The following is a 23,976-nucleotide window of genomic DNA, read 5'->3' on the forward strand; positions in this document are numbered from 1 at the left end:
TGGGATCTGTATGAGGCAGTGCCCCCGTCACGAGGAGGAACAGCTGTAGTCACATGACTGGATACGTTTACAGGGGGGTCAGCCAGTGTTTCCTCTAATATACCTGATAATCATGGTGAGATATATATATCATAGCATTCATACATTGTGTGCTGCATGCTTTATTTGCGCCGGTGTGTTGTTTCCAGCAGTTATAGTGTTAGAGCGCCTCTTGGTTATCTAAATGGTTTGTTTTCGTCTTTGCAGGTTAGCCGTTAGCAATAGCATACAGATGCGGAGGCCTACCTTCATCTATAATATTCTCATTTTAATTGGTTGTTGTAAAACTGTTTTAATTTCGTTTTATTGTACAAGTGGATAAACATTTGTCTGTGGTGTTGGATAATATGTGGTCGTTTTTGTTTTCATTGCTGCGTACATATATTCGTAGGAATTGTGCTTAGTTAGGATGCTAATCTAGCTAGCATTAGCCTTGCTGTTCGTGTACAGTTATGTATATTTTTATGTATTCTAATCAAATAAATATTATCATTTTATACGCTCTTCTTTATTACATGTTTATAAGATTTGTTAGATTTTTTATTGAGAACATTTTGTAGCGTAAGCTCCCTCCAGCTAAGGGGGTTGTTGTAATTGCCACTTGACTGTTCAGTTATGAGATGTTCATTCATTTCACTTCAAACCAGACCTCTATATCTTGTGCATACTTTTCATGTCAACAAGAAGTGTAACTGTTTGTTACTTACATTCGGGGTGGTTTGTGGAAAGGGTGGAGTGACTATAGATTGTCATCATCATGTTTGTCAACCTCCTTTCAAGCACTGTCTCACCGACCACTAACACATCTGCTATGGGAGTGATACATTCTTATTTGCATTAACATTCTTTAAGCAACAACAATTTATTCTAGTGTCAGTGTTCCTCGAGATATTTTGTACGGATGTCAGAAGTAATTGTTTATGCTGAGCCTGACATTACTTTTTAACTGTAGTAGAAGAGAAGTTGACATTTCATGCAGTGAATACGGTGGTCTGCAATTCTACATGGTTAACTTTATCAAAAACAATAAACATACAAAGGTTATTTTTCTAAATATGTTTAGAATTCTTGTAAATAGTTCGAGAGCGATTCAGACATTTAAGAATAGGGATTGATTTTTTAAAAACAGATCATTTGTTTTCTCCTTAACCTGCTTGACGGCTTATGTTTGTTTCTCTTCTCACAATCTGCAAAGTGTATTAATTTATTTTTTATTTACACACCTCAAATATTTCAATTCAGAAGAAAGCGTAGACATGGTGTATCCATGTAAAAATAAGACCATTCCAAAGTTTTATTAAAGCAGTTTTTGGCCATTCCAGTCCACTGTCAAACCTCAGGAGTGACAAAGTCACTAAATAGAGAATATCACATTACAAAATAAACTAATACAACGTTTTCCTAAATACATGTAAAATATTATTGTTGTATTGCTTAAACGTGAATATGAACCTACATAGCATCTTTCTGTTATTTTGACCTGTTTCTCCAGTTGTCATTTTCTCCCAATAGAAACAATATTTTGGTTTTAATTTTGGTAGAATTATTTTTAGCAGTTCACAGAATAAATAAAAAAAATATAATTTTACCTAAACACATACCTATAAATAGTCAATCCAGAAAAGCTGATATTTTTTTAAATGGTCTGTTCATTTTTTCTGTGGCCATATATACACCAAACAATTTAAATCTTCAAAAAAGTTCAGACAGCGGGGACAAGTTGAAAAATATCTTTGTGTGTCTTGGTGTATAAGTGTGATATTCATTACAACCTTTAAATCTTCATGTTGAAAAATAGAAAAGTTATATGGACATAGATAGACATAAATATGAAGTGACATTTCATTTGTGAACTTTAAAAAACAACTAAAGTACAAAAAATTAACAAAACAGCATTGTAAACATGGTTATTGATATAATTCCACATTGCTGGCATTGTTCTCTGTTTATCTCAGCCTACCACACAGCAGTCACCCCAGGATGAGCAGGAGAAATTGCTGGATGAGGCAGTGCAGGCAGTGAAGGTTCAGTCGTTTCAAATGAAGCGCTGTCTGGTGAGTTGAGTACATTTTTATCTACTGCTAACCAGTGCCTTACTGAATATTTATATTATATCTATAGAATATATTCTATAGCACTACATTCCCCTGGGAAAAAACAACATTTGAGATTTTAGAGAAAGTTTGGTTGCTTTTTATGGTATTATGAAATGTTTTATGTCATCTATCCAGGACAAGAACAAGCTAATGGATGCACTGAAACATGCCTCAAATATGTTGGGGGAGTTGAGGACTTCAATGCTTTCTCCCAAGAGCTACTATGAACTCTGTACGTGTTTACTTTGATTTGATATAGCGTTGATCTCAAGATTGTATCATCAACAGTTTAGCATGTAAACCTAACCTTAACATTTGTTTAAAATGTGTTTCTTCCGACAATTTGTGATTGGATTTCATGAAGGGGAGGTTCTTTGTTTTTGTGACCCATGCTTTTACTATTTAAGGGTGTCACAGCATGTCGATAAAGGACAAAAACGAATTACTCTATATCACTTTTTGTCTGACCAAATTACCCCCCATTTTTTAAACCATCTAATAAACTGTGCCTAAGATTCATTCTAAACGTTTGTTCAAACATTTAAGAACTTTAATAAAGCTGAAATAATTTTTTCCCCCCATTACACATCTGTAGAGGTTTTATTTATTTACTTATTAAATTCTTGTTGTAGACATGGCCATCTCAGATGAGCTGCATTACTTGGAGGTCTATTTGACAGATGAGTTTGCCAAGGGTCGTAAGGTGGCTGACCTCTACGAGCTTGTTCAGTATGCAGGCAACATCATCCCTAGACTGTGAGTATCTCAGTAATCCCACACTGTAATATCATATTAATATTAATCAAATGATCAATATCGGCATCAATCAATACAATTGCCAGGAAAGTCATAGATGCACCTTTGGTGATTTTATTACGATTTGGAATTTTGTGAGTACACTGGCATCAGATGTTCTATATATATATATATATATATATATATATATATATATATATCCTGCTATTCAGTTTTTTTCCCCCTGCAGATTTTCCCCCATCCCTAATTTCTTGATACTTAATTCTGTTTTACCACCAGTGGTTTATCTGGGCTTTCACTTGTTGACTTTGCAGAGAGTCAATACTTAATTTAACGTCTTAACTCTTTTCATTAACACTGAACATGCTCTGGCTTGACTGTGCACAATTTGTATTCTTTCTTGACAGCGGAGACTGACAAAGCTTGCAGGCACTACTGTTTAGTTAACATTAACGAAGGGGGAACTTCTACTTAGTATTCAAAATAAGTTTTTATTAGCCAGGCAGTTTAACACGTCTTGGCAAGATATGCCCCGATGTCTTAAACCTTTGACATCATTGTTAATGAGTGTGGTCGATTATGTAATAATGTAAAATAGGCATAATATGATTTCACCTCATGCAGTGAATGGATGATCCTGCAATTCAAAGCTTCCAGAGGGGCTTATGTAGCCTTGCCCCATAAAAGGGAAATCCACGAAGACACCTTTTGTTATTGGCAAACTCGTTATTGATGAGCATGTTTATTAAGATATTGTGGGCAGTTTTCCACCGAGTCACCAAACTAGTTCTATTTTGTGCTCCGCTAAACTACATTATTCAAGCTTTTATATAAAGTAAAATGAACATAGTAATGATTGTTGTTTGCTAAATAAACCCCAACCGATTTATTTTCTACATAATTGGACACAAAATATTGATTTTTGAAATGTTTTTATTATGCTGACCCCCCTGTAAATTCCTAGCACTAACGCAAGACGTTTAAACAAGATTTACATGCTATTTGGTTTATTGTCATAAATTATTTATTATGAATATTTATATATAATTTATTTAGCATTGAATGCTGTTCGGGTAACAGAACATTTGTATAGTGGTAGTTCAATATTGCTTTATTATGAAATCTGTGGTAATGAATTTTTTTTAGTCTACACTGAATGTGTGGAAAGGTGAGAAATGTATGGAGAATATAAATGAGATGTAAGATATAGTTGGATTTTTAATTTGTACGGCTCTGCTTTGTTGCCTATTCATCTTTAATAGAAAAGCATATGCTGTAACAGATTGAATTTAATGAAACATGTTCAGACTTTAATGTTCTCTCATGTGCCCTGAAATACCTTATACCTGATGTCTTTGTTTTATTTTCCACCTCATCTGTGGTCTCGTGGTTACTGAATCTTATGAATTTACATTTGTGCATTTGCATCTCTTTTCCCCCGATCACTTTTTCTCTGACCTCACAGGTACCTGTTGATAACTGTCGGAGTGGTGTACGTTCGCTCTTTCCCCCAGTCACGCAAAGACATCCTGAAGGACCTGGTGGAAATGTGTCGTGGGGTGCAGCATCCTCTGCGGGGCCTGTTCCTCAGGAACTACCTGCTGCAGTGCACGCGCAACATCTTGCCCGATGATGCAGAGCAGGCTGAGTAAGACACTCTCTATCTAATGACAGTGATTACATGTCAAGTGTCCCAAGGTATTTGTGACTCGCACAGAACAATTTAAAAGATACCACAGCGTAATCTCACATGTTGAAATACAATTAAATCCATCGCTAGAAAAGGCGTATTACCCATTGCTCTTGAAACACTTGGACAGCTTTTTACAAAATAATGACCCCAAAATTTCACGATTTTGAATGAATTGATCAGCGTTCTCTTCTGTCGATGTAGGGAGGAAATGACCGGCGACATTAATGACTCTATTGACTTCGTACTGCTGAATTTCGCCGAGATGAATAAACTGTGGGTGCGAATGCAGCATCAGGGGCACAGCCGGGACCGAGAGAAGAGGGAGAAGGAGAGACAGGAGCTGCGGATTCTCGTAGGGACCAATCTGGTGCGACTGAGCCAGCTGGAAGGCGTCAATGTGGAAAAGTACAAACAGGTGCAGTTTGGGTTCAATCCTCCCATGCAGAAATCAGCAAAGTATCGGTCTCCGAAGCTCATAGATATTTAAAAGATAACATAAAAATATCAGCATAATCAGTGAAAGAGCCATTAATGGCATCAACTGCCTGAGAGGTTATAGCATCTTTGAATGGTTTTTTGAAGACACTCCACGTGCACGTTCATGAATTAATGATGCGATGGGCTCAATATGTTCTCATTTGATTTTTAGATTCAAGCACCTATTCATGTGCATCATAGTGGGCCTCCAGAAAAGCTTTTCACATGTATAATTAGCATTGTAACCCAAACCAAAAGTCAATGTTTATAGTTTGCTATAGCCACTTTGAAAACCTGTAACTGACCTTTATACTTCCAGCAGAAAATGTCTCAGAAAGCTTGTAGTGTGCATGTGTTATTTTAGAATAATAGCTTGTAAAAACAAATAAATCCTTATTTTATATATATTTTTAATGCCGATCAATTATTGTTCCACGTTATATCCAAAAACAAGACCAGTTCAATGTACATTAGCCTTGACATAGTTAATCACAATATAATGCAGGCAAAAATTTGCAGTTATTTTGTCATGCTAATGGTTGCATGCACGTGTAAGCATGTGTGGACTGCCTGCAGGTCGTGCTGTCTGGGGTCTTGGAGCAGGTGGTCAATTGTAGAGATTCTCTAGCACAGGAATATCTCATGGAGTGCATCATACAGGTAAAAAATTCCACATTATTGCTCATCATTTTATTCTACATGACTTTAACACTTTTCACATGTGCTTAATGTTCCCAGTAATTACAAGACATAGTTTATATTGATGATTGAAGCATGGTTGATGGTCCAGTGTATGACATGTAGCAGCATCTAGCGGTGAGGCCGTGACTAGAGACCGAGCACATTTAGGCCACGCCCACACCAGGGGGAAAACCACTCCAACCCTCTCCATTGACTGTCAATTGCAGGAAGCTGCCTCCTTGTCATTTCTGACTTATATAAAAAACACAACAATGTCTAAAAGCTGCTGTGCGACAAGGTGCAACATGACTACGTTTTTATTAAGTCAGAAATGACAAGGAGGCAGCTCCCCGCATTAGAAAGTCAATGGAGAGGGTTGGATTGTTTCCTCCCCAGGAGGGCAGGGTTTTCAGATCATGACGCATTATGCTCTGTCTTTATTTGCAACCAACGGCTCACTCCACCCCTTACCCCTACTTTTTAGAAGCACTATGGCGGCTGACACAGTACTAAGATGTCGTCAGTTTTCACAACTTTGCAGAAGAAGATAACAAATAAAAAAAAACATGCTCTTTAGAGCAGTTTGTCTGTTTTGGGCCACTGTAGAGACAACATGACGAATGACAATGCAAGGGGACTCGCGGTCTATGTAGATAGAAATAGCTCATTCTAAGGTTATAAAAACTAGTGCTGTCAATCGATCAATCATTTTTCTTCTGTGATTAATCACGATTAGTCGTACATAACTTTAAAGGCGGAGTGTCCGATTTCCGAATTATGCTTGTTTAGACAAAGTCTGGCCGAGTACCAAACCAACCTTGTAGCCAATCCGCAGTAAGGTGCACATGACGGACATTAGAAAGATGGGGTAGGGTGTGTTTGTTTTGGTGATTTGAACATCAACAACAGCTAAGAGAAATAGGACACCACGCCTTTAATGTTAAATATACTTTTACATTCTAATAATTTCACATTTATCAAATGAATGTGAAAACAACAGATTTCTTTAAGAAAATAACTTTATAAAAGACAACATTCTGATATTAGTACTGCAACTGATTAACTGATCTCCATTAAATTACTCTTTCTGTATTTCTATATTAATTATAGCCATTTAACATTGAAGTATACTACTCAAAGAAATTAAGGGAACACCTAAATCGCACTGTTTTAGATCTCAATGAACGAAATATCCAAGTTAAAACTCGGGGGTTGAAAGCAAGTTCAAAGCAAAAATCATAAACAGGAATTACAGTTATATCACTCAAATTTTTTTTTAATGCTGGCTGATTCAACCTCTTTGAATTTCATCACAGTAACTCATAATGTTAGTCAGAAATGTGCATGGCACATAAATTGAATTAAGTTCTCAAACACTTCAGTCTTTAAAGGGACTGAAAAATTCTGTCATCAGTTTCTCACCTTCGAGTATACACGATCTGTATCCATTTCTTTGTTCTGATGAACAAAATATTTGGAAGAATGTTTATAACCAAACAGTTCTTGCCCCCCATTGACTCCATTATTAGGAAAAATTACTTGGAGACATTTTTTGGAGAACCCAAAAGATGAAATTTTCAAGAATGTATAAGCATTCTTCCAAATATCTTTCTGTCTATCTATCTATACTTTACGGGTTAAAGCAACTGTTTTATATCGCGCTTAAATGGTTTAAAGGCCTTTTTGATGAATAAGAAAGTGATTATATAATGTAACGCTAGCCAAAGGATGACAAAATAAACGGATGCTGCGTGAATTGCTTAATCTGAAAAAATTTTTAGCGTTGACAGCCCTAATAAAAACATAACGCTTCATTATGTATACACCTCTGGGAAAAAAAACACTGGACCTTTAATTTATAGTTAATATAGTGGTGACTGACACATTTATTTTTCTGCAGGTCTTTCCAGATGAGTTCCACCTGCAGACGCTGAATCCGTTCCTTCGCTCGTGCGCCGATCTGCATCAAAACGTCAATGTGAAAAACATTATCATTGCGCTAATTGACAGGTGGTTTGCCGTTCTACTCATGCTGCTCTGCACTGGCAGTTATCTGTCATGAACATCTATGTAGTTATATTTAATCCCTTTCTCACCCCTCAGATTGGCGTTGTTTGCTCACAGAGAAGATGGACCTGGAATTCCTGCTGAGATCAAGTTATTTGACATTTTCTCACAGCAAGTGGCGACTGTAATACAAGTGGGTTCTGGCTTGTTAAGAATTGTGATTGTTAAGAGAGCTCGTTGTTGTAATTTACTGTAATATTTCATCTATAAATGTTTCTTGTTGACATCTTTATTTTTCCCATTAGTCACGTCAGGACATGCCATCGGAGGACATTGTTTCGTTGCAAGTGTCTCTGATCAACTTGGCCATGAAATGCTACCCTGACCGAGTGGATTATGTGGATAAAGTGTTGGAGAGTACTGTGGAAATCTTCAACAAACTCAACCTGGAACAGTGAGTCTCGACTGTACTGTTTGTCTTACTGTACATCGTACAGCAAAATCAAAGAGCACATGGTCATTTTAAAACCCACTCTGTTTTTAGCAGTGCTGTTGTATTACTGAAAAATTATTGACTCTATGAATTAATTCCCCATTTTGGTATAAAGGAACAGTTAGTTGATGTCATGCCTATTAGATCTCCTAACAGAAGTTTGCCGATTCTAAATTGTATTTGCATTTCTTGAAGGAAGTAGTGCTTTTTTTTCTGTTGTCACTGAACTGCATAAAGCTGCTTTAAAGGGTTAAAATATTCAAGAAAGCAAGAACAACTGCAATTGCAGGAAAACATAAACCCTTGGCTTTGCAATGCATATTCAGAATTACAGCTAAAACACAGATATGTCTGATCATTTATCTGAGTGAACAAATAAAACTCAATCAAGCCAACTCTAGGGTTTAATTATCTTGTTGACCCTACTTTGACAGCAAGAGCGTCCACCAAATGTTTCCTGTAATTGCTTATCAAAGCTGCATCAGAAAACACTCATTGCAATCTTCTTGAGATGTCTGGTGTGAATTGCTTTTACAAGGCCATGTCACAGCATCGCATGGGGGGTCGAGGTCAGGACTGTGATTGGGTCTCTCCAGAAGATGCTCCATTTCATTGATTGGACAAGCCATTAGCCTGGAGGTGCACAAACTTTTCCACTGGAAATGTTTACGTTGTGTGTTCAGAAATGACATTTAATTGGATCGTTTGTGTTAGTTAATCAGACTGCTTTTGGCTGATGTCGTCTGCATTTGAAGCTTAGATGAAAATTTACATTTTAGAGTTTACATTAGGCTTTGCAGGCTTCAATAAAGGGACATTTCACTCTCATGTTGTTCAAGACCTGTATATTACTCCTTTTTCTGTGCAACACAACAGAAGATATTTTGAGAAATGTCTATGTGGTTTTTCCTCCATACTATGGAAGTCAATAGGGGCAAATGTTGTTTGGTTGCCAACATTATTCAAAATATTTTTTTGTATTTTGTAGAAGAGAGAAAGTTATACAGGTTTGGAATGACATGAGAATGAACGAATGTTTATTTTTGAGTGAACTGTCCCTTTAATTAGAGAAATGTAATGTACAGTTAGAGGTATAGGGAAAACCGAATGCTTGTGGAATATTAATACAGTTCTGTCTTTTAAGCCCTGTAATTATTAACTTTTCAATTTTTCAAGATTACAGCACATCCTTTGATCAGAGCATCTACTGTATTTGAGCGTAGGAAATAATTCTACATTACAAAGAGACCATTCATTTTTCATTTTTTTCTTTGTTCTTTTTCATGTGTTAAAATAGCCTAAACAAACACAGAACTTTTCTTTTTTACTGCGATGACGTACAAAATCACATCAGACACCCAGTAATTTAGAGGGTGGATAGAAAGCCAGATAGACATGATGACTCACTGTTTGCAATCTAAGTGAGTGACTGATCAGTGATCACAGTACTGGTCAATTGTGCTAAGAGCAGATATTTGTTCTGCTGACTTTCTTGCACTGGAGATTACATACAGGTGCATGGTTTGGCTTATTTGTGTGATTACAGTCATTTATAACTTGGCTTATTTCCTTATAATGCACTCACATTTTGATCAATCAGAAAATTCAAAGCTTGATTATCGTTGCCGTTCTTCCAAAACCTCAGATGTCTAAATTAGCTGTTTTTTCACGAAATGGAAAAACCCAGTACTTTATGAATCATACATACGTTGTCGAGGTTGATAGGTAGCTCTTAATGCTTTTTATTGGTTAGATATTTGAAAAACACAGTGATAAACATAAAGGATGATTAATAATAATGATTAATGGCAAAAAAAATATGGAGCAGCATCATGCTTGTTCTTTTGTTTCTCTCAATTGCTCAGAGACTAAAATTAGTTGAATACCCTAACATAAAACCTCAAAACTATAAATTGCAATCCTGTCTTACACACAAACGTAACAATAACATGTGGCCACATAAAAAGCACAGGCATTTTAGATCTTAGATCCACACAATGTAGAAAGGAAGAGCAAGGAAGGCCAATGAGAACATTGGTCTCTGATGAGATCTTGGCTGCTCCACTTGATCTTATCTTTTTTTATTGAACGTTATGGAGCTGTATGAGCAGAAACGCCTCCAGGCAGCAAGAACTTTAACTTGGGGGGATAAAGGATACAGGGACTTCACTTACGGTAATATACTGCAGTCAGTCTGCAGTGTTTAAACTGCATGAACTGTATAGAACCATTCAATCAGAAAGAAGTTTTGATGTGTACACCATGCAACAACTGCTATCGTGACACCAGTCCAAATGATCCTGTTGTTTACATTACATGCTTACAAAACATAGATATTTCACAAAGTTTTACTTGCAGAGTAAAACTGGTACTTGTTTGAGAAACAATCGTTAAAGGCTTTTTTCCCCTCACATCCGAAACACATGTCTTAGGTGCCATCATTAGCTCTATTAGCTAAACGGCTACAATGCACTATTACGTGTGATGCTCACCACAGCTTCTCCAGGAAGGAAACACGCTGATGGGCATGCCCTTCCTCTCGCTTTCTGGTTCATTCATGGGCGTGCTCTTCCAGGAGAATGGCCAATAAAACCGTAGGATCTTTGTTGAGCACAGAAATACTACGTCATGCGTCCAACTCGTTTTTTAACAAGTTGACCATGTTAAGCTTATGGACCCAGCACGTTTAACAGTATAAGGAAGGCACAATGGATGTAATAGCATATTACTCCTCCTTTAAAGGAAATGGTTGAGAAAAATGAAAAAATGTCTTAACTATTGAGGAAAACTGTAAAGCTTAATAGGTGATAATAATTTGTATTATGCTTTCTTTTAACCAAGATCTTTCAGAAAACTTTACTGTAAAAAAAAGACCAAGGTGCATATCTATCTGTGGGTTGAAATACCTTTTTACGGATACTGACAGCTGAATTTGTTCCCCACAATAGTAAGGTCACTCATTATTATATCAGCGTACCTGCTTCTATTCATGACTATTTGATTTCTTGTTATGCAGCATCGCCACCAGCAGCGCTGTATCTAAGGAGCTGACCAGGCTTCTGAAGATCCCTGTCGACACTTACAATAATATTCTCACCGTGCTGCAGCTCAAGCATTTCCCACCGCTCTTCGAGTACTTCGATTATGAGTCACGCAAAAGCATGAGCTGCTACGTGCTGAGCAACATCCTGGACTACAACACAACCATAGTGGCACAAGATCAGGTTTATATCACATATGTTTCTAATGGGATTCTTTTCTGCTGTTCGCACCAGTTGGGGGTTTACTTCTCTTGGTTCTTTGTTCATTCTTAAAAGCCTTCCAAAGGGGAAAGGTCACATGTGACTGACACAAACGCCATTACATATATTATATGAAATAGATTGATATTTCTGTGTTCAAATAATTTTGGAGCTGCTTTGACTTAAGAAGTGTGCCAAAACGGCATCTTTTCACTCACCCACTCACTTTATGAGCCGTTGAAGAGACTACTGATTACACAACAGCAGTGAAGTACCATATAAAGCCCTAAATCTGTTTGCTTTAGTATGAGTGAAGCACTGTTCAGATAGCTTGAAGCGAACATTTTTATTACATAGATCTGAATTAGGATAAATTGTATAGCAAGTCTTTCAATGCTGTTCTGCACTTGTCAACTGTCCTATCCGTTTGCCTCCAGCTTTCTATGCATCTAATCGATGTCTCTTCGCAGGTCGATGCAATCCTGAACCTGGTCTCTACGCTGATCCAGGACCAGCCGGATCAACCTGCTGAGGATCCCGACCCGGAGGACTTCGCTGAGGAACAGAGTCTAGTGGGCCGCTTCATTCATCTGCTGCATTCAGATGACCCTGATCAGCAGTATCTGGTACCCAGTCTCTCCTCCTACCTTGTCCTTTCATCAGATGACACGGCCGAGCGTCATTAGCCTCTGCCGAAGAAGCAGCTGTGATCTATAAAAAATGCACTGGTGTTAAGGGCTACTCATTTGGGGGGAAAGCACGAGGCGTTTCTTTGATCATTTCTCTTGCGCTCAATACTGAGGAGAAATAATCTCCTTGATGGAACATCATATACAAATGATTGACAATGTTGTGTTTATTTGACATTAGTAATTGACATCATAGGACCAGAGCTGCTCTAATTGGCCTCCAGTGAAGGTTGATTCATTCCGAGTTCAATCAGTTGATGAGGTCATCACACTGCTTTATGAATTATTCACATTTCTTCTCTTTCATTCGGCCTCCCACAGATTTTAAACACATCCAGAAAACACTTTGGTGCTGGGGGGAATCAGAGAATTCGCCACACTCTGCCCCCGCTTGTGTTCGCTGCTTATCAACTGGCCTTCCGCTACAAAGAGAACTCGTCCTCGGTATGTTCCTGTCGCACCTCTTTTTAAAAGCCTGGGGAGATGCTGTACTCTCTACCACCTACATGGCAGTAGAGGCTGTATCCTCTCTGAAATGATGTGAAATGCTTGTAATGGGTAACAAACACTCAATTTTAAAATAACTTGTCTCAAACAATTCATTGATTCCAAAAGTTTAGCTTTAGCACATGTTGATAATGATGTAATAAAAAATATATAGAACAGTTTGTTTTAAATGTGAATATTAAATTCTATACGAAGCAAGTGTTAATTTTAATATTATTATTGTTAAAAAAAATTATTTTATAGCGTATAAAGCAACGTATTTTGTTTTTTTTTAGCTTAATTGGCTTTCAAAAACAACTCTAGCTTTTAGAGGTCTGCTGTAGGCATATGTGAAGGATCCATTGTGAGGAATTTAAAGCACCTTTTCTTTCTCTTGGAAATATGGCTGCACCTCCACCCAAAATCCACCCACATTTAAATAGCAGATTTTATAATGAATAATATTGATACAATTGTCAATCTAACTCTTCCACAGGATGACAAATGGGAAAAGAAATGTCAGAAGATTTTCTCGTTCGCCCATCAGACCATCACCGCTTTGATCAAAGCAGAGCTGGCGGAGTTACCCCTGAGGCTTTTTCTCCAGGGTGCGCTGGCGGCCGGAGAGATCGGCTTTGAGAACCACGAAACCGTTGCCTACGAGTTCATGTCTCAGGTAGAAAAGCATTTTGATTAAATGCCTGATAGGTCAGTATTGAGACGTGTGCACATTCGTTGTTCTTCCCTCTCATATTCATTACTGTTCACAATGGTACGATAATAGCTTGAGAGAAGGACTAGACCAGAAAAATCTGTCATTCAAACACCATTCAAAAGTGCCATTTTAGTTGTGTGTGTGTGTCTTTCAAGGCATTCTCCCTGTATGAGGATGAGATCAGCGACTCGAAGGCTCAGCTGGCCGCCATCACCTTGATCATTGGCACATTCGAACGCACAAAGTGCTTCAGTGAAGAGAACCACGAGCCCCTGCGTACTCAGTGCGCGCTGGCTGCCTCCAAACTGCTGAAGAAACCTGACCAGTGCCGTGCTGTCAGCATTTGTGCCCACCTCTTCTGGTCTGGACGCAACACTGACAAGGGGGGAGAGGAGGTTGGTGTTGTTTGAATGGATAGCTTAAAGGAACAGTTCACCGAAAAATGAAATATCGGTCTTCATTTAATCACCTACATTAACATTGCTAGACACTAACATAGCTAGAAAAATGTTATAGGGTTTACGGTTTACTTTGTTTACCCTCCAGCTACAACTAAATACAAAAAATGTGTTGAATCAATCAACAGATTAAGTCCATTTACAGAGGGCCTTCTTAGCTACATTATATCTGCATTATTTCAAAAACAGACATTTGGTATAATTATATGCATGTTTAGAGATCAGACGGATAGGGACATTCTTAAATGCTTAATGAGAAAAAACGCTAAAAAGTCAACGTAAAAAGCAATCAGTGAAAACCTGTCAAACCTTCATTGTAATAAACACTATCTGCTGTCAAAAGAATGAGCCCTTATTTTACAGATAAAGTGAATAATCTCATGTTAAGAATTATAAGAAAACGACTGAACGTGGCTTAAAGTAGTGACAAAGTAACAACATGGAACATGTTTATGTGTGATATCAGCGATTAAAAGATTTTTTCCCAGGTCAATGTAAAGTGCGTTATCTTAAGCCACGTTAAGCTGTTTTATTATAATGAGACTGTGATTTTAGTTTCAGTAAACAGTCTTGAGCCAAGTAATGGTGTCAACGTCATATGACGATATCATGTTCATGTTTGAGTCAGTGTACAGAAATATTAAATCTTTTCAATAGATTTTTTTAAGGTTATTTTTAAACAAACTTTCCTTTTAGATGTTATTCAGTCAAAATGTTTGAGCAAGTATGGCTTTTTAAATATCAGTGCTTTTTAAGTGTTATCTTAGTGTGGTTGTTAAATGCGTTTAAGGAATGAAACATGCTCTTCTAGATATAAAAAACATTTGAGACAGATCGGATATTTTCATAGTGTGATTGTCTTATTTCTGAAGCATTTATAGAAAGATTATCGTTTTTAAAACACTGTAGGTGGGAAGATGTTCTTCTGAGTCATTTGAGAATTAAGTCTAAATGTCGCACAACTGCAATGGAATCAGACAATCATTTTAGTGAAATTCGATGATTCATAATTGCAACTGCATTTTGTGTAGGCTGTATGCAGTATCTACTGAATGTGACGTCTGCCTACAGCTTTCACATTTTCTTATCTCCAACATTCACTTCGACAAGTCTCCGCAAACTGTAGGACATGAGCAGATTATGATATAAAAATTCAGTGGGGGCATTTCTTTGAGTTAAAACATACATGATGCATTGTAACTGATATTTAGCTTTCCACCAAAGAAATATCTTTCTTTTCGTAGAGATCAATAGAGTGTTGTTGTGACTCATGAATGCATCTGGCGAGATAGAAGCGTGCGTTATCTCTTTTCTCAGTTCCACAGCATGTTCTAGGGAGGTATGCGTTGCCCCTAACAACAGAGCTTCCCAATCCAATTCTTAACCCTGTAAACTGAATCACTGAGCTTTCTTAAGTTGGTTTGTCCAGAGAAAATGGCATTATTTGCAGCAGTCACACACGGAATCTCTCTCTCTTTCTGTTGACAGATCCGTGATGGGAGGAGAGTGATGGAATGCCTGAAGAAAGCTCTGAAGATCGCCAACCAGTGTATGGACCCGTCCTTGCAAGTTCAGCTCTTCATTGAGATCCTCAACAGATACATCTGCTTTTATGAGCGGGAGAATGATGCGGTATGACCAGTGATGCTTGATCTTTTATCACATTCGTTTTTCAATCAGTTTAACTTGTTTTTTCTGCTCCGCCGCTCTGCCTCCCCGTCGATCTCTTGTCTATCACTCATTCGCGCTCACTGCCACATTCCACATTTTTGTCTGGCATAAGTGCCGGTAGATTATACCTAACTCGTACTCATCAGGGAGGAAGCATCGTTGCATCAAAGATCAATTTGGAGAGAGATTGACTCAGGATTTGCCAGAGCACATCTAGGACACAGTAGCTTGTACCCAGGGCTCAGAACAAAACCTGTTGTTTATGATATTTGAGCTTTACCCAGGGAAAGTGTAAACAAAAATAAATTCCTGCACCTATTTGCATGTTACTCAGCCGTGGTCGAGATATTCCTGTACGTGCGGTGCGTTTACATTTGAAATCGCGTCGCGTGTGGTGCAATCAGACAGAGATAAAGGTTAGTAAAAAAGATTAAAAGAACGATTGAACATTTTTTCGATAAGAATCCGTGCAATAATCTTAAACATTGCTCTGACACGGAGCCATCAACCTCCCAGGTTATGTCATGCATTGGTCCGAAGACGGCATTCGATAATGAGCCAGATACGATCGAGTCCGAGCCGACTGAAAATAAAAGGGGGAAAGTGTATAGATTTCGAAGAGAGTGGCTCGACAAGTTTCCCTGGCTAAGATACAAAGCTGATGAAATAATGCACTGCATTTACTGTAAAGAGTGTGGGAAGACCATGGCCGGCAAAAGTGCATTTGTGACGGGTTGTAATACAATGATGTCGCGCGCCCAAATTATAGGAGTCATCGCAGATACTTTGAAAAAAAATACGTCTGTGCATGTTGCAAACAGTCCGTATGTCAGTACACGATCCGTTCCACGTGCACGATCCGTTCGCGCATGCGCACAACGACGTTGTAGAAACCGCTCATGCGCAAATGATGATTTTGTTGTGCGATGATTTACGACACTGCACGATCTGTTCCACGCTTGCGCAGCTTTGTTTTACTTTGTTTTTTACTGTTAAATTTAATACAATACTCAATTTACTTCGCTGCTGTCCACCTCGTATCATTTCACTATGCGTTCTTTCAAGTCAGTTTGAAATACTGTAATGTTTCCCCTGACATTGTAGTTCATTCTTCATGTAAATTAATATAGTCTAGTTAGACATACGTGTTATGTTCCTTATTGGCTTCTGTAAACGCCATTGAAGGGATTATTTTACTAATTTAGATTAAATGGATAGATATGTTAGCCTATATAGACCCATACTAATAAATGACTACATTTAAAGTTAACTAGTATTATCAGATTTTATTTAAAAAAAACGACACAAACCGTCTTTGATAATACTACTGACCTCAGATCGAAACACGGTAAGGTAAATAGACATGATACAGCAATGAATCGCAAAATGGAGTTTGGAGGAAACTGAAGATTTGCAATCGATAAAAATACTTTATTCCACATGTAACCAAAATCATCCATGTTCATGTAACAACTCTATTATTTTGGATTAGCAACCACATAAACACATCGTAATCATGGTTACGTAAGCAACGTTTAAAAACATAAAACCAGACTCGCCGTGAACGGTTAAACTATGTAACGTTAGCCTACAAAACAAACAATATGCCGCCAGTTGTGCCACCTGGCCGTCAAATGTTTCATCGCCTGCGTGGTACCAATAGTGTAGGAAAACCATGACGTTTTCTAATACGTAATTATGCGCATGCTCAGAACGGATCGTGCAGGTGGAACGGATCGTGTACTGACACCATACATGGCATTCCTAATCGACGGAGACACAGATGTTGTAAATGTATATTTCAGTTCAGTGAAGCATACTTTTTCAGTAAGTTACCTTTCTTTGGTAAAAAACTTTATTTTTACCAGATTGTTAGTTAATCATTAACAATTCAATATTGCCTAAATGGGATCCGGTCAAAAATTTGGGTGCACCTAAATTTTATGCTGGTGCACCTAAGAAAATAAAATTAGGCGCACCAGTGCAAAAAGTGAGTCTAGAGCCTTGAGAGAGTTTCTATTTTTTTATTGTTTCATCTCTCTTTGGTGTTTACATATAAATATGGGTTTGCTCTCTAGGTGACGGTTCAAGTACTGAATCAGCTGATTCAGAAGATCCGTGAGGATCTCCCGAACCTGGAGGCCAGTGAGGAGACGGAGCAGATTAACAAACACTTCCACAATACACTGGAACACCTGCGTCTGCAGCGAGAGTCGCCCGAGTCTGAGGGACCTGCCTACGAGGGGCTAGTGCTGTAGGAGCCCCACGCATTAACATTTATATATGTGTACACACGAATAGAGAGAGATATAAGTATATGCCCACACGAGCACACCAGGGTATTCCAGCCAGGGGAAAAACAAGTCCAAACCCACCTGGCTCTCTTCTCATTCCTCCAACTGCTCATATTTTCTCATTTTATTGTTCTCTACCTCTCCCTCTTACCATCTCCCTCTTTCCTCTTGATCTCGTGTGGAGTTTCCTCGTGATTTCTTTAGAGAACACTGTATGCATTGCACTTACTTCAGATTACCATTCCCTCCTGATGCCACCGTTGCCATACACTAAAGAAACGAGCGAAAATGAAAATAAATATTTATCAAAAAAAGTTGTTAAAAGCGTTGCTTTGCCATTTCCCTGCCCCGCAGGCCAAACTGGAGAAAAAAAACAGCAGAGCTTTATTGAGCCATGCGTTGTTAAAGCCTTTGTTTGGAGGACCTACACTTGATTCTCCGATTTTCAGCGTTATTATTTTAAATGTCACGCTGAGTTTGTGTAACTAATGAATAGCCTTGTTTCGCAGCCTATTTTTTTCTTTAAATACACCTCTGCGGCAGATACTTTGGTGGAGTGGGACATTGTGTTGATACTAATAATACATCGAATGGGTGAACATGTGTATAGTTAATGAATGCGTAGTTGTGGCTGTGAATCTAAACGATGTCAGAAGCCTTGTTATTTGAACACCTCTTGCATCTTGTCTTTTTTTGAATTATGATTCCCCCTCCCTTCATATATTATATGTATAATCTAATTGTAAATCGGTTAAAACAAAGTATCATTGATTTCATGACATTTGCACAAATAAAAATGATATTAACCCCATGTGCCTGTAGAACTATTATTATCAACTTTAGAGTATTATTATTGTTAAAGGAACAGTTCACCCAAAAATAAAAAATTCTATCTCCACTCTCCAAATCTGTATACATTTCTTTGCTCTGATTAACACAGAGCTATACAGTTTATTTGGTAGAATGCTTTTAACAAAACATTTCTTGGTCACCATTGACTACCATAGTTGGAAAAATTACTTTCTACATTTCTTTGTTCTTTTGAACACAAAAGAAGATATTTTGACGAAGGAAAGCAAACAGTTCTGGTGCACTTTTGAATACCATTGTAATTCCTTCTATGATATTCATAGCATGAGCATATCATTTAATGTCAATTATTTTGATGTAGACATTTATGATGGTTAATTTTTTATGATTTAAGTACTGTGGTCAATGTATTATGAGTATTTTTGTTGCCTCTTTCTCTTTTGTATGTCTCTTCAACAAAAAGATCCCACTGCATAATAGACCGTGCTTAGTTCATTAGGGAACACTCTTTTGCTATTTGCTTTTTCTATATCAAGTAATTATTTTAGAAGTTCATTACATTGATATGATTATATGAATTGAGTCATGTTTCTCCTTATATTTTCCCACAGTTGCTAGAGGAACTACAGGCTTTGTATGGTACATGTGCCATTTAGAATCAATACACTGTTAAAACGAACAGTGTGGTCTGGTCTATGATTTCATTTACTGTAAATTTTTCTCATTGTAAGGGCCCTTTTTAAAGATGTTTAATAGTCTATAATGGTTGAAATATCACCAGTACAATTTATTTTAACATGTGAATATAAAATGATGTACTTAGACAAACATTTCAACGTAAACCGATTTCAGGCCTTTGCACATAATACAAGATGGCAAATAATTTACATATGTACCAGTGGCCTGAATTTGGCCAGTGTTTTAAAGAAGCATTTGGTCTTTTAAAATAAAAAATAAAGCAGTTTACTGACTACACTGTAAGCAAATCATAATTTGTGCTATTGTTAAATACTGATAAAATGTTCATTTAGGTCCTATACAAGCACATTTAGGAAAACAACTAGCCCTATTTGAAAATGCGTTTATTCTTTGACGTTCAATACTTCTGGTCCATGTTCAGAGGTTGTATTTTAGTCTTGCTTGGGCACAGCAATTTGGTGAAGGCTCTTTTGAAACTGCTGTGGCACAGAGGATACAGGACCGGGTTGATGGATGAATTTATCCACAAAAGCCAGAATGAGATTTCGTAAAGGTAGTGCTGGACACACTGGCCGTGACAAGCTGCTCGAATGATCATCAGAAGGGTGTAGGGTGCCCAACAGAGACCAAATACACAAACTATCACAGCTAGAGACTTGGCCACCTTTTTGTCTCTAGATAAGCGAAAGCGACTGGCCAAACTGGCACCCATATCAGGACGGTGTCTATGGGATCCGGATGAGCGATCAATGTAATGAAACTGTGCCTCTGTTGACGTCAGGATCCGCTCCCCAACTTGCAGAGGAGGCAGGTCTGCAATTGTGCTGTCTCTTCGTTTGGTCTGTCTGGTGTTGGCGAACTCGGTGGCGGACACCTTGGCTCTGGGCGCTAACCGACAGCATCGAGACCTCGGGGCTAAGTCTTCAACACCGCTTTCCTCGAGAGGTCTCACGAAAAACACCCGCTGTACGTCGCCGGCTGCAAGCGGCTTCATCTTAAAACTCCTGAGTCTAATGTAAGTCGGCTGTTCCTCCCTCACAGCGCATCTGTTGCGTATGTTGATGTAAATACTGAGGTTGAAATAGGTGACACTTATGAAAGGAGTGAAGAACTCGACGGTGGATGCAGTTATCAAGAAATACCAATTGAAGTAGAACTCGGCATAGCACTCTCCATCTGGCACTACGCTTTCTCCAGCGATGTGTTCCCAGCTGATAATAGCTGGACCATAAAGAAGGAAAGCTGCCAGCCACACGCAGAGCATCTTCAAAACTGCTTCCCTAGTGATTCCTTTTTGACAACGATAACTCACCTGCAACAGAGGTTTGAGTTTATACATACAGTATTATAGCATTGTTTCAAAAATTTCAGTATTTTTGTTTTGATTTAAGACACAATAAAAACATGATTTTTGAAAACATTTTTCATTTTGGAACCAAACTCTTCAATTGCATCCAGGAATAGAAGCAATAAGCATCATTGTCTAGTAAGATATAATTACAAGTCAACAGATTTGAGTTAAATATACAGATGTGTTTGTGTGATGACATTCGTACACGCATTAAGGTCTGCGCCCACTGTGCCCGTGTGACTAATTGTCTCTGCATAATCAATGATGTATAATAACATCTGGGTTTTATCAAGTGACCTTTCCGTGACCAGCTTCGACGAAAAACTAAACACTGAAAATGTTCACAGCATTTTGGATTTGAACCACATACACTTTTATTGTCTTGATCTTATAATACCCCAACCTCCAATGTCCCAATTGTGATTTTCTGATACTACAGTTATCATTATGTGGATTTGTTATCTTTTACCCTTTATTTATCAGGAACTATTCTCACCAATATTCTAATTTAAAGGTCTCTGTCTTGGGAAGGGTTCTCTAATGGTTAAAATGGGAATTGAATGGGTTTTAATGGAAACTATGAGGGTGTCTATATGTGATGGATTCTGTTGGTAGGATATGTTACCGGTCAGATGAGAACCAATAAAACAGAACACCATTAAACCCTAATGGAATAATGACCAAACCACAGTTCTAAAAGTATTTTACAATTTTATAGTAGTTACATATTAGGTCGATATTAGGATTTCTGTCACTGCTTTTATTGTTTTTCAACTGGTTTGAAATTAGTTGAATCTTTATGTAAAATTACAAACGATGGACCTGTGAAATATAATTTCATTGTTATTAGGCTATTGATACTGTGAAACGTTTACATTTCAGTGAGTTTACCGTCTTCAGTGTCATAACAGCAGTTTGCATGTTTTCGAGCTTCACTTACCGCTTTGGTGACAGACTGAAACCTGTCGAAACTGATAAGCACAATGTTGAAAACTGAGGCGGTGCACAGCATATAATCCACCACCAGCCACAGTTTACACAGCCCTCTGCCCAACCTCCACTCGCCCGTGAGGACGTAGGGAATATACACGGGGATGCAAAACCCTCCTGCATTAGATTAAAAACACAATCCATCATTTACTGAAACAAAACGGCAAAAACCATCACATTCTTAAGGGTGTGTTGATTATAATGGGAATTGTATTGTTTTGTATTTCTTTCAATGTTAATGTGTTGGTTTCTACTCGCATTAATGGGATGTTATCTGGCAGATACAAATCCTATGGAATAAACCCCAAACACACTACAGAGTGGAATTTTGTAATGGTAAACAGCTGATGATTCATAGTAGAATTGATTCAGTAGAATTTGTATCATTTTTACATTTATGAACATAAATGCTACAATATTGTGATAGTAACCACTCACCGACAAGAAAGTCCGCTATGGCCAAATTTAAAAAGAAAAAGTTGCCTTGTGTGCGTAAACTTTTCTCCACAACGAAAGCTAAAATGACAAGCGCGTTCCCGACAACCGTCGCAAACACCAGCAGTGTCATGAGCACAGTCAAAAATATAGACATGGATGGAGAAAACTGGCCGTACGGTGCGCGCCGGTTGTCAAACGTATCCATGTCACCGAGAGTCGTCCTGTTTTCTCTCTCCATCGCTGTCCAGTTAGACGACCGTGGATTTCCTGACTTCCATAGTAATGAAACGGCCGTAGGTATCCCCGGAGAATGTGCAACAGACAATAATGACGACTGCATGGTGTTGCTGCTGCTTTTCTCCGTCAAAAAAAATTGTTATGCATGACAGTCGAGAATGCGTAAGAGCCGCCGCGCCATTTGCGCTCCTGGCTGCGACTGCGCTTCTCATTCTCAGCAGCAGCAGCGAGCGAGCGGGGTTTTATTCAGACGGGGATGCGCGCATTCATTGGCCGATTATTTAGCAGGGCTTATGATGTCTGCGGTGAGATATAGAAGTGCACATGTTAAAACTGCTAAACAGCATCTGATTTAACTCAATATGTTATCACAAAATGAAATTGAACAAGGCTTAATATTGAGTATTGGATGTTGTGACTGATAACCTCTGGATTTCACAAGCGTGTCACTTCGTGTCTCAGACAGACCATATGGGAGGTATCACTCACAAGAGGAAGATAAAACAAACAGTCTACCGTCTCAACAGAATATCATACTGAGTATCAGAGTTTCACCTTGCCATTACAAAATGGCAAATGATTGAAAACAGGGTGTGATATGGTCTATTTCTCTTGTTTCTCGTTGACTGTGATGTTTGACAGGCTGTGTCGTAATTAAAACACTGTCAGAAAAATAAACTGTAAGGAATTAAAATGAATACATGACTTCAAAGAGCTTTAAAAGACACATCTCATGAGAATCCACTAAAGAGACGGGAAAGTCGTGTCAGGACAAATGAGCCTCTGCATGTAAAATATACAGCTGCTCCAGCTGACAATGCAAGATTTTTGTTTTCTAGTATATGTGACCCTGGACAACAAAACCAGGCTTCGGTCAATGTTTCGTTTTGAGTGTTTCAATGGAGATTTGTACATAACCTGAAAGCTGAATAATAAAGCTTTCTACTGATGATAGGACATGACAATAAATGGCGGAGATACAACCTTTTAAAATGGAACAATCTCAATATAGAGAGAATTGCCTTTGAAGTTGTTAATCAGAGGCACTGTAGCAGGCCATCCACTCACAAAAATAAAGTTTTATATATTTAGAGTAGGAAATTTACAAAATATCTTCATGGAACATGATCTTTACTTAATAACCTAACGATTTATTTCATAAAATATTTTTTTTAAATATTGACCCATACATTGTATTTTTGGCTTTTACCTAAATGTTCCTGTGCTGCTTAAGACTGGTTTTGTGATCTAGGGTCACATATTGGTTTATTTCTTCATTTCACCTTCTTTCATGTCTGATTTTAAAATAACTGACAAAGTTTTAGGTGTAATAAATGCAGCAAAGCTGGATGTACTCTGATTATTCAGTCTGAGACCTCTTAGACCTTCATTTTACACCCCCTGCAAAATGATGCAGGTCAGATGGTGAATAATAGGCAATGACAGAAGTAAATGTGCATTGTGATGAAAGGGTTGAATAGAACTGCAGAAATGAAGAGTGTTAAAGCGTTTGTCATTGGTTTTCTATTTGCAGAGCTGGGACATCGTGACTGTCATATTTCTCATACTTGACCAATGCAAAAAATTCCATCTAGATTTTCTGTGATGAAGGCCTATGTGAGAGGTAGAGGTCTGAAAGAGACCCATTCACAAA

The 23,976-nt window shown here is 38.0% G+C and overlaps 2 protein-coding genes across 2 annotated transcripts; one reads left to right on the forward strand and one right to left on the reverse strand.

Moving 5' to 3' along the window:
* Positions 1-19,289, forward strand: vps35 (VPS35 retromer complex component). Its single transcript, XM_079464574.1, has 17 exons — positions 1-115; positions 1,995-2,093; positions 2,271-2,367; positions 2,768-2,891; positions 4,357-4,539; positions 4,786-4,999; positions 5,638-5,721; positions 7,643-7,752; positions 7,846-7,942; positions 8,055-8,203; positions 11,259-11,466; positions 11,955-12,110; positions 12,495-12,617; positions 13,156-13,335; positions 13,530-13,769; positions 15,321-15,464; positions 17,582-19,289. The coding sequence occupies exons 1-17, from the start codon at positions 113-115 to the stop codon at positions 17,759-17,761; spliced, it is 2,391 nt and encodes a 796-aa protein (XP_079320700.1). The 5' UTR covers positions 1-112; the 3' UTR covers positions 17,762-19,289.
* An 86-nt stretch (positions 19,290-19,375) lies between these two features.
* hrh3 (histamine receptor H3) lies at positions 19,376-22,538 on the reverse strand. The gene is made up of 3 exons (XM_079451182.1): positions 22,086-22,538; positions 21,598-21,764; positions 19,376-20,618 (listed from the first exon to the last, which is right to left on the reverse strand). Exons 1-3 carry the CDS (start codon positions 22,423-22,425, stop codon positions 19,704-19,706), a joined length of 1,422 nt encoding a protein of 473 aa, XP_079307308.1. The 5' UTR covers positions 22,426-22,538; the 3' UTR covers positions 19,376-19,703.
* Between the last annotated feature and the right edge of the window lie 1,438 nt (positions 22,539-23,976).

This window comes from Barbatula barbatula (genome assembly GCF_947034865.1).
Source record: "Barbatula barbatula genome assembly, chromosome: 1".
Taxonomy (NCBI): domain Eukaryota; kingdom Metazoa; phylum Chordata; class Actinopteri; order Cypriniformes; family Nemacheilidae; genus Barbatula; species Barbatula barbatula.

Excerpts from the sequence above, each read along its gene's own strand:
- vps35 (XM_079464574.1), top strand. Across the intron at positions 4,540-4,785 it reads GATGATGCAGAGCAGGCTGA|GGAGGAAATGACCGGCGACA; the intron begins GTAAGACACTCT and ends CTGTCGATGTAG. Across the intron at positions 13,770-15,320 it reads CTGACAAGGGGGGAGAGGAG|ATCCGTGATGGGAGGAGAGT; the intron begins GTTGGTGTTGTT and ends TTCTGTTGACAG.
- hrh3 (XM_079451182.1), bottom strand. The coding sequence starts at position 22,425 with ATGCAGTCGTCATTATTGTCTGTTGCACATTCTCCGGGGATACCTACG. Across the intron at positions 21,765-22,085 it reads CATAGCGGACTTTCTTGTCG|GAGGGTTTTGCATCCCCGTG; the intron begins GTGAGTGGTTAC and ends AATCTAATGCAG. Across the intron at positions 20,619-21,597 it reads TTCAGTCTGTCACCAAAGCG|GTGAGTTATCGTTGTCAAAA; the intron begins GTAAGTGAAGCT and ends CCTCTGTTGCAG.